This window comes from Terrapene carolina, unplaced genomic scaffold (genome assembly GCF_002925995.2).
Source record: "Terrapene carolina triunguis isolate 2854851 unplaced genomic scaffold, T_m_triunguis-2.0 Scaffold102, whole genome shotgun sequence".
NCBI lineage: Eukaryota > Metazoa > Chordata > Testudines > Emydidae > Terrapene > Terrapene triunguis.
Window position 1 is genome coordinate 1,174,344 of NW_020664453.1, and position 15,243 is coordinate 1,189,586.

The 15,243-nt window shown below is 39.8% G+C and overlaps 1 protein-coding gene across 1 annotated transcript in view; it reads left to right on the plus strand.

Annotated features, from left to right (window-relative positions):
- Positions 1 to 11,431, plus strand: part of LOC113406511 (disabled homolog 1) — a 257,959-nt gene extending 246,528 nt beyond the window's left edge. Inside the window, exons 16-17 of the mRNA XM_026651760.1 lie at positions 613 to 711; positions 11,171 to 11,431. Coding sequence (XP_026507545.1) covers positions 613 to 696 — 84 coding nt within the window. The 3' untranslated portion in view covers positions 697 to 711; positions 11,171 to 11,431. The remainder of the gene's footprint in view (positions 1 to 612; positions 712 to 11,170) is intronic.
- Positions 11,432 to 15,243: the final 3,812 nt, after the last annotated feature.

Sequence of the window (15,243 nt, forward strand, 5' to 3'; positions counted from 1 at the left end):
TTACACATTCTTACATTTTCCTGCTAGTTGTTGTTCTTGTTATATACCTCACTTGTGGGCCTTTAGCGTATGATTTTTCTGCATTAAGGTTCCATTACACTTAGTGAGACTGAGTGGGCCAAAGTCAGAGGTTGGCTAAATGGGGATTGTATGTCATAAAATGCCCTGGTAACTGGGTTTGAGTTGAAGTCAAAGAAAGGCTAAAAGGAGCCCAAGTTGTTGTAACGTACATGCAGAGGGGATAGAAGAGAGCATAAATTACACAAGATTAAACGCTCTCTGATTCACATAGATTTGCTTATGAATTTAGTCCAAGATCTGCTTTCAGGGACTGGGCCTGCCGTCATTTTGGGTCTGACCAATGCCTATTGAAGTCAGGGGCAGCTCTTTTACAACTTCAACAGGCATTAAATCAGTGCCCTTATGTATGCAACACCCATTTGAAGTCCATGCAAATTTTGAAAGCATATTAATTGTAGGATCTTACCCTTTGTGTTTTAAAACCTACAGTAGCTGCACGTGATAGAATGTGTCCCTAGCATGAAAATAACCTCTTACTGCCTTTTCACTTCCTGTTGTTGAGAAAAAAGGTGTTATGTTCTTGTATTCTAGCCTGATGGATCTCAGGCCTCTTCCAACAGTGATCCATTTGGTGAGCCTACTGGTGATACTATAAGTCCACAGGTCGGTAGCTAGATAGCGCAGGTTGGGGTAGGTATCTGTCCTTTTTTTCTCTCTCCATCTTGAGGTGTTCACTTACTCTTTTACCAATGTCTACCATCACATCCATGGATGCATCATTTATTTTTCCTTTACTACATCTTTCCCTTTTCCTCTCCACTCCCACCCCCTATTTATTCCTCATCCTCAATGGTTTGCATGGCTTCTGCCATTTGCTAAGTGTTTCCAGTTGTGCACTTGTATGTGTTGCAGCTGCCTACATGGTTTAAACCAGTGATACTCCTCTGCAACTTGTGAGCCGCAAGTGGCTTTTTGATGTGTCTCCTGCGGCTCTTTGCAGCACATGATATTAAAATTGTGTGTGATTTAATTATTAACCCATCTAAGTTATTAACTGATCAGGATGTTTTTACTATGTTATTTGCCATTTAAGTTATCAACTTGCACCAAGTTATTAACCTATTTGCTGTAAGAAAAAATATACCCATATAAACTAAATATTTCCAATCATGCTGTTTAAATATGAATAGTACTATAGTAAATGAAACAATGAATTCACACTGCTGTGGTTCTTTTGGGTAATGTGGATCGCTAATTTGGCTCCTGAACCATGAGGTCTGAGTATCACTGGTTTAAACAAATGTACTGTGACTGCAGAATTGTTTTTAAGTCATGTCAGAATTTTAGGGAGTAAATACAGAAATTTCAGCTATTTCTAGTAAACCTCAATATGTTGTGCAGAAGTTTATCTTAGATAAAAATGACACTGGTATTTACACAGATGTAACAGATTAAGTGGAATAACACATCTTGCCCACTTGAAGGAATTTAAAAAAATAAAGATGTGCCAACATGCCCCCCTAAATCAGTGTGGCAGAGCAGTTGCAGAACTCCATTTCTTATTATCTGTATATAAAAAAATGTAATACTGAAGTTGAAATTTTTGTTGTTTTATCTCCAATGTCAAATTAAAACCATCAGGAAGCGATGGCGATTTTACATATACACATTTTAGGCATGACGATTTTCATTGATTGACCATTACACATAAAACAGTGTTAAATCCAGTTATATGGGAGAGATGATCTTTGCATCTTTTTTCCTTACAGAACACACTGGAAATGTAGCACTTAGTGAAAATTCTAAGACATACTCATCGATATTTTCAGTCCAGTATATATGTTTTGCAAAGAGATAGTGAAGCTACAGTGATTCTGAGTGTTGAGCATTGCCTTTCCATCCAAATATGTTTTAATGTTATTATTTGAAGAATATGTTTAATTACCTGTACTCTTTTGTCATTCATATTTTTAACACTCAAATATGTGACTTACTATAGCTTCTGTTTCTCAGCACGCTGCTGCTGGGACAAATCCCTTACATTGGTAGAATACTTCTCATTTTGTCTAGATACTGCACTATATTCAACATGTATGACTTATGTATCTTAAGCATAAATAAGTTGTCTCTTCTGAAAATTAATAGTTGCTTTAGGGAGCCCACTTGCTTAATACATTAAATCTGGTAAAAGAATTTAAGATAACTTTGCTTTGGTACATTTTGGGGGCATTTCGACTATTTACTAACAATACATAATGCAGTGCAAAAAGTATCACACTAATCCTCAGCGGCACAAGGATGAATGTAAGGGGAAGCAAAAGTGACTCTAAGGCATGTTTATGCCTCCCTAAATTCGGGAGCCAAAGATGTTTGAGTGGTGGAATCCACCACGGGTCAAGTCGGAGCACCCAGAGGGCTAATTTAAATGCTGCTCCCTAAGGATCATTCCCCAGCAGGGGTTGGTGGACCACATGGTAATTCAGCTCCACCTTTTTCTGCTCCCTTCGGCCCCAGCCAGCATTGACACAACCCCTATGTTGGGGAATCGGGTACCGCTAAAGGCTGGCATAGCCCACTATGCCAGCTTTGTGCCTTTCCAGGATTCCCCCATTTAATTGGAGGTTGAAGATCTGGCCATTTTTCCCATATTACAGTGTGTCTGCAAAGCACATCTCTGTATTTATGAACAAATGTTTATTGATTATTATTATTATTAAGTATCAGGGTCAAGATAATTTTCAGAACTATTTGACAATAATGAAGAATTCCTCCTTCTCATTTGTTGACTGATACACAAAGGTGGCTCATGCATTTCATACAAGTTTTACTTATCAAGGCTACTGCAGGTTGCTTGTGACAACCATTTAAGTCTGTTGTTACATACGATATTAGATTGTACACTCCTTGTGGTGGGGGTGGCTTTTTGTGCTCTTTGTACCAGGGCCGGCTCCAGGCACCAGCCCACCAAGGTTGTGCTTGGGGCGGCACCTGGAGGGGGGCGGCGCTCCGGCCCCCGGGGAGAGCGGGGCCACGGCCGGGCTCGCCGCCCTCCCCCCGGCGCTCTGGCCGCCCTCCCCCCCCGGCGCCCTCCCCCCGGTCGGGGCTCGCCGCCCTGCCCCCTGCGCTCTGGCCGCCGGGGGGAGAGCCGAGCCCCCGCTGGGGCTCGCCGCCCTCCTCCCAGGGCTCCGGCGCCCTCCCCCCCGGCGCCCTCCCCCTGGCCGCCGGGGGGAGAGCGGAGCCCTCGCTGGGGTTTGCCGTCCTCCCCCCGGGGCTCCGCCCCCCCCCCCGCAGGGGGGGGGGCGGGGGGCGGCCGGAGGCTTTTTTGCCTGGGGCGGCAAAAAAGCCAGAGCCGGCCCTGCTTTGTACATTGCCAAGCACAATGGAGAGAACTAGGGCTCCTAGACACTACAATAATACAAATGATAATACACCGCTACCTCATTGTAACGCCACCCAATATAACATGAATTCGGATATAACGCGGTAAAGCAGTGCTCCAGAGGGGGCGGGGCTGCACACTCTGGTGGATCAAAGCAAGTTCAATATAACGCGGTTTCACCTATAACGCGGTAAGATTTTTTGGCTCCTGAGGACAGCGTTATATCGAGGTAGAGGTGTAATAACTTCTGGTTGATTTCAGTGTTGTCATTCATTTTTGGGCCTAGCCAATAGTACGTGTTTCACAATTCAACCTATTCAAGTTTACGCACATCATCATTACATCATATAACTCGGGGCAATATAAAATATTGTTGCTATTTATTGTTTGTACTGCAGTAATGTCTAGCGGCTCTAGTTATAGACCAGGGCCCTATTGTGTTAGACAGTAGGCAAACACAGAACAAAAACACAGTCCCTGCCCCAAAGAGCTTACAATCTAAATACCATAGTGTCTCAATGCAGTACCATTCAACAGCAGACTAGAGGAAATCCACTTGCTAGAATCAGTTCCTCTTACTCAGAAACATTATATCATCAGTGAAGCGGGGGGGAGGCCTAAGTTCAGGAGAGACTCCGTGGAGAATTTTTAATTCAACGCATAAAATAGTCAGGCCAAGCCTTTTTCAGCCTCATTGTAATGAGAAACATACTCTAGTACAAAAGAAGAACTAGGATTACAATCTGCGTAGAGGGTGGTTTTTTACATTAAAAGGTAGACATCACATGGTCATTTCAGAACCTAGTTCTTTATTGCAAGAATTGCATAATATACAAGTGGGATGAATGGACTTCCCAAGAACGTTTTGTTTGCAGTGTTTTAGCTGTGTTGGTCCCAGGATATTAGCAATACAAGGTGGGTGAGGTAATATCTTTTATTGGAGCAACTTCTGTTGGTGAAAGAGACAAGCTTTTGAGCTACACAGAACTCTTTTTCAAACCAGAAGAATTCTGTGTAGCTCAAAAACTTGTCTCTTTCACCAACAGAAGTTGGTCCAATAAAAGACATTACCTCACCCACTTGTCCTTTCCAATAACATGACATTCTATGATACATTATGAAGGGTTTTCAGAGTTTATCTGTTCCCAGCATCTTCATAATCAGCTCTGCACATATAATATCTTCTATCTTAGTGTATTCAGGTACAGTATAGTCACCAACTGATATTTCTTAATCTGATTTATTTCCTATGTTAGCAGTTTGGTTTCTCAGTTCCTTGCAATCTTAGGTGTTCTCGCTTAGACTACGTTGGCATTTATCAGTTGCTATCTCCATGTCTATATTTCTCCTCTCATCCTCTTGTAGTTTTAAACTGAATCTTTCAAACTTCTTATCACACAGCAGCCCTTATCACAACTAATCTGTTTAGTAAAGGCTGTGGAGTGCTTAGGTAAATCTGACATTTATTGATAAGTTAGATCTTTGCCCCACTGTTGTTTGAGACCAAACGCAGACAGGCCTGACTTCACAGCTCAAGGAAGCTTGAGTATTCGCAGAGCTAGTCCTAATAAGAATTTTATCCAGTCATTTTCTCTCTGGTTGAGAAAAGCAAATGTGTGAAGTGATTGTACAGAAAGGAGGAGAAAAACAGTGTATAATAAGAATGCTTTCATTAGCTGGGTTTTGATTTATGCTTAGGTGGCACAATCCTATTGCTCTTTCTAGATAACCATAGTGAAAGGGGGAGAAAAAAGGAAATATTTGTTTAGCTAAGATTCTGTAAAATAAGCTACATATCTTACTTCACAGGTGTCTAGTCAAAGCAGTATTTACAATAGAAAAGGGATTTTCAGTTATTCTGCCTTAGTCCCTATGGATACTGTTGGAGAAAAACTGGTTCTCACTTTTTGTTTGGGTACAGCAAGTCAGATGCTTTATTAACTCTCACAATTGTGCAGAGGGAGAGAGCTAAGCAGGTCTCTCTCAACAGTAAACAATTACAGCAAGCATTTATACCTTTTGTTACAGACAATAATGAGCAACAACTGCATTTTGTTTATACATAGGTCATTCTGATATCTTGTTTTGCTCACTAATGTAGACTCTTAGTCTACATTCCATATTATCTACACAAGGTCGCAATAACTTCTCACACAGTTCTTTCTCACCCGCCTCACACAATCCTCGCTTCTACAAATCTCGCGTTATCAGGGCTACAGTTAGCCTGACTCTTGCTAACAAACTGTCATGCATTGCAGTTCTTTTCTGACAGTTCTTTTTCTGCTTCCACAATACCATCACCATATATAAAAAGTATGGGCCTGATCCTGAGAAGTGTTGAGTACCTGCAACTCTCACTGATGTGGAAGTTGCTGGTCCTCAGTACATTTCAAGTTCAGCCACTAACTCTGCATCCACAGTGACTGTAATCTTTATCAGCTTACTGATCCATTATCAAGCAACACTGGATAGTTTCAGTGGTGAAAGTCAATGGAAGGAAGAGTGTTAGGCTACTGTGAGAAAGGATGAATGGACCTTTGGCTTTTTGACATCAGTGTATTTGGTTCATCCATGACTGGCATCTCAAGAATATACATGTTAACTGTGGAAGTAATTCTTCTAGGTCATTTGAATCTGAACCCTATTCCCTGATATCCTAGTACCACAAAAATAATACAGTTCTCTGTGGACTATAGGGACTAATTCCTACAGAAGAGTAAGGTCTGACAGTGATCAAGCTCTGAAAGAGTGTAAGGTGTTCTTTGGCACCACGGTTATTTCAACACAAGCTATTTAAAGTCATGGAACAAATACGGATGCAATGATTTGTTACCCAGTGTTCATGTATGTGAAATAGTTGTCTTATAAGTGATTCTCGGCAAATCTTCAAAATATTTGTGGCTAGAGCTGATCACGTTCTCCTGGAGCAATCCTTCCTAGAAAAGCTATGCAACTGCTGTCTGAAGTGTGTGCAGACAACTGTAAGATCTCGAAATAAGTCAAACTCGTGATGCTGTTGTCATCACTGACATATGTCAGTAGTCCAACAATTGGCAGGTTGCCTGCTGGCTTCCATCTCTGGGTGGTAAGAAAACACCATGCGTCCTCCTTGACAAGAGTACTTACTAGGTTCATCAGTTCCAGGATGGACTCTTATAAGCCAGTCTTCCTGGGCTTATATCAGAGTTAACAGAGCATCTGCAGATGTTGATCCATGCTAAGCATGAGGATGAACCATAGAGGGTATAATATATTGATGCTGCCCAACCTGCCCTGGCTTTCCATCAACTTCAAGGTTCTGGCATTGTATTAAGAATCCCAGAACGGAATAGACTCTCAACATCTCAGAGACCTTTTTCCAGGATCCATGCGGTAAGCTCAATCAGAGCTAACTAGAGCCTAGATAGAAACTCGTAGGATTGGTGGTAGCTCCTTCTCTACTCTAGAACAGCGACTGAAAGGAAATCATGAAGAGTCCCATTTTGCCCTTTGCAGGCCTAGTCACCTCTTCACCATCATATTCTCCAAAGAACCTGAACTGGAAAAAAATAACAGCCGTGCAATTGTAGATAGCAACCCTAAATTACACCAGGACCAAGAGAGAGGGGTTGTCTTTCTGGACTGTCTTCACAATTGTATGTACTAAGATACTAAGGCTAGGTCTACACTACCCGCCTGAATCGGCGGGTAGAAATCGATCTCTCGGGGATCGAATTATCGCGTCTCGTCGGGACGCGACAATCGATCCCCAAATCGACGCTCTTACTCCACCAGCAGAGGTAGGAGGAAGCGCCGTCGACGGGGAGCCGCGGAGGTCGATTTTGCCACCGTCCTCACAGCGGGGTAAGTCGGCTCTGATACATCGAATTCAGCTACGCTATTCGCGTAGCTGAATTTGCGTATCTTAAATCGACCCCCCCCCCGTAGTGAAGACCTGCCCTAAGTGACCTGCCTTTTAAAATTCTAATAGTTAAATAGATGTTGGACATTGGGAAATGCTTCCTGTCTGATATAGTCACTATAACATCCAAAACGCTGAATATCAAATAATATTCACTAAATAGATGATTGGGGTATTCACACAGCTACTGGAATCTAAACACAGTTGAAGTTATTTTTAAAAATATCTTAAGCATCAGTGGAAGACTAGGACAAGCCCTTCCATTACCACTGGGGTGTATACTTTTTGACCGCTGTCAGGTCCCTTAGAGCCTGGTTTATTGAATCTGCGTTTTATACACACAAAGCATGTTGTATCAAAGATACATTACACTCCAGAGTGCAGTTCTCCCAGATTTCCTTAACGTCTCTTCTCTGCTGCAGATTCTCAGCACAGGATTTTCCTTTTGGCTGGATGATCAGAAAGCCCAGTCTCATTTCCGGAAGTTTATCTGCTGAGACTGTGCTTACTGATTGCCTAGCCAGAAGGAAAACCCTGTGCTGAAAATCTGCATGAGAAGAGAGAGGTTAAAGAAATCTGAGAGGACAGCAACTCTAGAACGTAATGCATCTTTTATACAGCATTCTACATGTACATTGAAATGATCACCCGAGGACTGCAGAAAGTTGCCAATGAACATTGAAGTTGCTCTCACATCACAAGCCCACCCTGATACTGACACTTTTTGATTATGCCCTATGGTAACTGATTTGTTTGAGGAGCACATACTAGTAATACATTAAAAATGGAATCATGTTTATAATGTGTACATCCAGTTAGCTGATACAGTTCTAAGCCCGAGCTGTGAACAGTCACCTAAATGCATGTTGTTTGCTTTTGGCATTGATGATTACAAAAAACACCCCTTAAAAAGAAATATTGAAGTATGAGGTATAACTTCAACAAAAGTATGTAGTTATTTATTGAAAAAAAGACTAAGTTCATTGCAATCAAGAGAAAGTAGGCCACACTTTTTCAAACTTGGGGGCATACAGTTATGCTCCTAAATAAATGGCCAGATTTTCAGAGGTACTGAATATACACAGTTCCCAGTGAGATCAGCACTCATCGCCTCTAGATACAGGGTACTTCTTTAGTTTCCCCGATATGGATTTAGATGTCTCATTTCAGGCACTTATCTTTGAACATTTTGGACCTACTTCCTAATAGGCCAGGCCCTTTTCTCAAATAATTGACTTGGGTGCCCATCTCCTTTTTCACTGAACATTTATAACCACCGTCTTTTGTATTTAACAGTCACTGTCCACAATAAGTAGCCATACACTAGCATCTGAGTAGGGTTGAGCCAAACACTAATTTGATTATTGATTACAATATGGATGGGGAGAGTTACTTTTAATAGAACTACCTCAGCATCCAGCATTTTTCTGATATTGCCATTGGGCCCAACCATCTATTTCATAGAAGGGGAAAACTCTGTGAGGTTCAAGACATCTACATGAACTGTCAACCCTCTGTGTTACTTTCAGGGTCCTATTTTTCCTGACAGGAGCCTCACTCAGGAGTCATTCTCCCATTTGCTCCTTCTGCCATTACCAATATCCTACCATCCCCCATTGGGAGGAAGGTAGAAGGCTTAGAGTAAAGGTTAATGCTGCTATGAGAATCATTAAGTTTGGTTGCCTTTAAGTAGTATTTCCTCTGAGTTTTGATAGGAATTCACTCTGTAAGAAGACTGCTTTTCATTTCTGCTTCCCTCATCCCTCTGGCAGGGATACCCACAGATCCCTACATGTGTGGTGTTTGTGAGGAGGCTGTTTGTGTGTGCTTCTGACTGTAGATAATTTCTTCACCCCTTAACCAAATCATTCAGGGGAAGATTTTTCTTACTGTTCACCAGTTGTCACAGTTTGCTCAGGGGTTGGCATGGGTAGGAGAGGGACAGCTCGAACCTTTGCAACATACAGCTGTTTTGAGGAGTAAAGTGAAGATGGACACAGAGCGACAGATGGGCTTCCACTGAGATGTATGGAAGCAGTTCACACTTTATGGGAAAACCACATCCCACTGCTCTGCAGCCATGGAGAGTTTAGCAGTAGGGCAGGATTTTATGAGTTTGTACCAGGAATGTGAAATCCCCATGAGCCATGGAGCCCAGGTGTGTGTGGGATCCCTGCAAATGGGGACACAGCAATGACTGAAAGTGAGAAAAGTGGTTCCACCACTACATGTTTCCACCAGCCATTGTTCCTCCATAGAAGCACAATCAACACCGAGGCTGCTACAGCCCTGAGGCTGTATAGGATCTATGGAGGAGCTCCACTCCTGCAAATTCACATGGGAATGAAGGATTCCTTCTCTTAACTCCAGCAAAACTCCCTAGCACACAGACCAGCAGCTTGGGCATTGCACTGAGGCCAGGATTTGAGTTGTAGATAGTTCACACTTAAGGCTGTAAAAAGAACAGGAGTACTTGTGCCACCTTAGAGACTAACAAATTTATTTGAGCATAAGCTTTTGTGGGCTACAGCCCACTTCATCAGATGCATAGAATGGAACATATAGTAAGGAGATAAATATATGTTCCATTCTATGCATCCGATGAAGTGGGCTGTAGCCCACGAAAGCTTATGCTCAAATAAATTTGTTAGTCTCTAAGGTGCCACAAGTACTCCTGTTCTTTTTGCGGATACAGACTAACACGGCTGCTACTCTGAAACTTCAGGCGGTGTGTGTGCAGATTCAGAAAGGCGTGTGTTGGTTTACATTCAACAGGTTACCTTTGCAACTATAATGGCTAGAAACTAATGAGTAGCCACCAACTCACCACAATAAACTTTCTTATTCCCCCATTGGCCAGTTGTTCAGTTTGCCAAACCCTATAACTTATTTATTTCATGTTAGCTTTTGCTGTCCTCTCTGCAATGTGAATTTGATTCTAACGTGGCTAAATTTAACTTCACGCCATTGTATTTGAATATTTATTATAGTGTGGAAAGTTAATGCAATGTGGCATTAATTAGCCTTTCTGCCTGTCTCGTTCTCTTTTTAGGTGTCATTCTCAGTTTAAAAAATTTGTTTCTGAAAATGAAGTAGAGGGCAGTCTTACTATATCTTGCAGCCAGAATGAATATAGTATCAAGAAAACAGTGTCAGATATATGAAATATCACTCTGAAGACATGGCAGTTTTCCTGTTTCTAAGAAATTCATAGTAAAATACCTATTGAGCAAAACAGAATGGTTTCTTCCAATAGTGATATAATTAGACTTATCATCAACCCCCGCAAAATTAACTTTCATGGTTTTCATATCAGAACTCATAAGATATATAGTAGAAATGTAAAGTTTATTCATCTTAAATCTAACTGCAATGTCATGAAGTCATCTTACAATAGCAATGTATCTGTTAGCAAACATTTGTTCTATATCAACTGTATAAAAATACCCCGCTATGTTTTGTGCTGTAACGTTTGGGCCAGATCCTTAGCCTGACATCCGTGGAGTTATGGTGGTTTGCACCAGCTGAGGATCTGGCCCATGAACTTCAGAATACCTAGATATATAATTATCACTGAATTTCTTCACACATACATACCCAGCAACACCTCCTGAGAACCAGTGTACAGTGCATATGGTAAAGTTTAATTGAGGCTCAGTATATGTGTGAAACTTCTCTGATGTAATGTTGAATTGCTTTTTCTTAAAAATTCCTTTGGGAAGCCATAATCATTCAACGCATGAAGGCAAGCAAACATTTCCTTAGCTGTTACCTTTGGGTTTTATCTCTAGATGCAATGCCGTTCACAAGCAGATGTTCTAAAAATGTCTTCAGACATCTCTGCTTATTTTTATTTTTATTGTCTTCAGGAAACAGAACCTCTCTACGCCCAGATCAACAGACCTAAGAAATAGCATTATTACAGGCTTGTGGTGCTTCAAGACTCCAGTGAAAATCTACAACCTGACAGGCCTTTTGGCTCTTATGCTTGTTTTTGATTGATCACGTCTGACAAAGGATAGAGGATTGCCCTACCAAACGTACCTGACAGTTTTTGGCAATGAATGGCAAATTTCTATGGCAGCACAAACATAAAAACGAGCCCTGCTTACCATGCCAAGCATCTGAGTTCTGAGCACCCACAGTACGAAATCTTACTCTTTGTTCTTCGTTTAAACTCTTCTTTACATCCCACCTGAACAATGGGCATTTGAAATTGAATAAGTATTAGCCATTGTTTTTCTTTTAAACAAAAAAAAAAGCAGAATCCATATGTAGCAGTGGCATCGTCATTCAACAGCCTTTCAGGCACAAGTCTGCACTTTTTATGTCACGGTGACATGTTTCTCATTGTCATGTATATCAGGCTACTCTTGACATTATATTCCCCTCCCTCACCTCACCTCACCTCCGTCTTGGCATATTTAAAAAAAAAAAAAAGACAGGCTGTGTTATTTTTTTGTATTTCTTATTCTGTTGTTTTGTATGGGTAACAGAAATTAACAGCAAAATGCCTCCTATGGAAATGATTCTTAACTTGAAACCGCAGAATAAAACTGTGTTGATTATCCATCCTGGTTGAAAAACATTGCCAAATGGACCTTTAAGTTATAGCGCATCATGAGGAAGAATTGCTGCTTTTCTGTTTGAATACTCATTCTGTGGGTGGAAAAAGGACATCAAATCCCATTGATGAAAGAGGTGAAAAATATGTTATTTCCTAGGAAACTCATAAAACAAAGTACAGTAAAGGAATATTTTTTATTTCTTCGCTATCTTGCTGCTGTAATGCTATGCAGACAAGTGTTTTCTTCTCTGTGTGCCATTTTTGAAGAAAAAAAAATCATTTGCCAAATAATTCTGGTATAATTCTGGTTTATGGATTTTAGACGAAACAGACTTTATAAATGGGACAATGATGGCATGAATTTTGGAATAACAAACTGATTCTGTGATCAAATTGTTCATCTTTATCACTTTTTGTACATCAGAAAATTCAAATGGGATTTTTATTTTATAACTTGAAAAAAATCTTACCATTAAACTCTTTAAATGTTTAAGGGGAAATGGCTTTAAGGAGTTCAAATGAAAATTGCCAGTTTTTTGTAAATATAAATGTTATGAAAATTCTTTTAATAATGCCATTACACTGTAGAGAAGGTAGCAAATTGCAGTGCTTGGGAGGCGTGGCAAACCCAATTTGTGGTTCTTGCATCACATATGTTTTTTCACATGCTTATTATAATAGGCAGAGGCTGAAGTGCACCTGCCAACAGCAATTAGCTTGTCAGCAACTAGTAAAATTGCTGGGAACACAAGATTTTATGATCTAGCTTTTTCCACACAAGTATACATTCTCCACATTAAAAAAAACAACCCACATTTCATAGACGTTTCTTTGATTCCGAAATCTCTAAATGGAAGTCATCAGACTGTTTACACACAGAACAGAAGAATTTAAAAACTCCTTTTTTTACATTTATGAAACAAAAGTGCAGTGTTTGGGTTCATATGTTAGCACATGATTTTCATAAAGAATCTATATATTTTTGCCCTACAGAGAATTGTTATACAGGTCAAATGTGTTTTCCTGATGTTCCTATGCAGTTACAGTATATTGAATTTAGTGGTTTAACACTAAAAAAAAAATATTAAAGAAATCAAACGATTAATCTGTTTTTAGGGTTATTGTGCAGATTTTGTTTTTAACTTGAAACATTAGGATTTATATTTCTGTCATTGATTTAAATAGGCCTGAAGTTGTAAATCTTTTACTTTCTTTCATCTCTATATAAGCTAAAAAGGGTTTAGAAGACAGCATATTTACTGTAAACATAGAAAGCTGAAAGATGAACTGGTGATTGTTGATATGTACACCCAAATCTCATGATTCCAGTCTGATATTTTGAATTAGGTAAACTAGAGAATTGTGAGTTACAGAAGATATATGAATGACATATTACATATGGCTAGACCTAATGACCATGCAGAGAAGAGATCCTCCGATCTGTCATTGTTTGCTTATTCCATAGGCATGTAGAGACACTTGTAGCAAAGTCATATTTTCACATCAGAAGAAAGGTGCAAACAGTTTTCTAACTGTAGGAGTTAAATCAAAACCAGATGGATTGTGTGTTTTGGGATTAAAATAAGGAAAAAAATATTTCCACAGGGCATTTCTTTTTTAAGGATATTTTCATAATTTTGATCTCAATACGTGGTGCTACTTTCTTCCTCAATATGACTTTTTTAGGTTTTGTCTTGCAGTATTGAACCATGAAGACACTAATTTTGATTCCTCATAAACATTCAAAGCGTTGCATAGTCAATACATTTTCAGTTATGCAGTAAAATGTTTAGAGAGAAGGAAATGCAGAGTCAAGTCTCAGTGGATCCATTGACATTACATATATAGAGCTCAGATCGGAAAAGTAGGTACAAACTAAATGAGGTTGGGATTTTAAGATCAGTTTTATTAGAGACCATAGTCCACATTGTCATTGGCCATTTTGTTTTTATTTGTAACCAATATTTTTTAAAAATACATCTATAGCTACCATATCATTATCACTAGACTGCCCTTCCTGGTCATAGTTGAGATGCTGATTTGCAGAGGACTGTGGGGAGTCTGCACTGTACCAGTATTGTAGATAAATAACAGCTCCAGCTTGTGCAATTGTTTAAACTCTCATCCTTCACTAGCACTAAATTTGTCACTTTAAATTTTAAAACCAGGGAATCTCACCCAACATCCTGTTACCATCCCCAGAAGTTTCTTGATCTTTACATGTCATGAAAAATATTTTGATAGATAGGTTTCATCAGACACTTGGATGACTACTATCATCTAATAATGTACTGGGCACCTTCTTTGCAAAAATGTTTACTCTGTGGTTTTCATTCATTTTTATTTCTGCATTCTGACATATTTTTTTAATAAAGATGAGAAAGATAAAATGACTGTTGCAGTATGTTTCTAGACCTACTTTAACTTTACCTCAGATGATGACCATTTGTTAACATATATGGACACATTATTTTTAACTTTATGTGTAATGCATTCAACAACAAAAACAACAAATTTTTAGAAATTTTCCATTAATTTCTGTAACACACCATGTAATACTGTTACAAATAAAAATGTTTAAAAAAATCATTGTCATTCAAGTTAATTTGTTCCATAGTCTCTGCCCGTTGCAGAAAGCTGCTCACAGAAAGGTGCCAAAGTTTCTCTTGAGTACAATTTGCCATGGACAAGCTTATCTAAGACTAGGGATTTTTTTGGGGATGCCCAACCTGAGCCACCTTAAGCGTACCTTGTACCCAGAAGTGTTGAGGACCTGCCCTCTGAAAATTAGTCCCCTTTTGGGGTTTCTTAAGGTAGACACCCAAAAACACTAGTCATTTTTGAAAATAGTGGCCCATATCTCACAACTAATCAAATATATGATCATATGAGGAAAACCATGGTGTATAAGACCATCTCAAGCAAAAGTTGGTTCATGATTAGAGAAGTTGTGAATCATCATCCTGCTGAAATTTCACCCTTCTGATAAATCATGTAATCATGACAACTCTTAGGCTAGGCAAAAGCCCTATAATGAAAGTAAAAGTTTGACTTTGTGGCCAACATTTTCAAAAGGAGGTGCCCAAAGGCACTTAAGCATGTGTGTAATTTTAAGCAATTGAGTAGCCTCATTTATTTCAGTGGAACTTTTCACATGCTTAAAGTTATATATACGTCCGGATGCCTTGTTGTATTGAGGCCCCAAATCAACCTGTGGAACTCCTTGCCAGGGGATGTTGTGAAGGCCAAGACTATAACAGGGTAACTAGATAAATTCATGGAGGATAGGTCCATCATTGGCTATTAGCCGGGATGGTGTCCCTAGCCCAGTGTTTCTCAAACTGGGGTCGCCGCTTGTGTAGGGAAAGCCCCTGG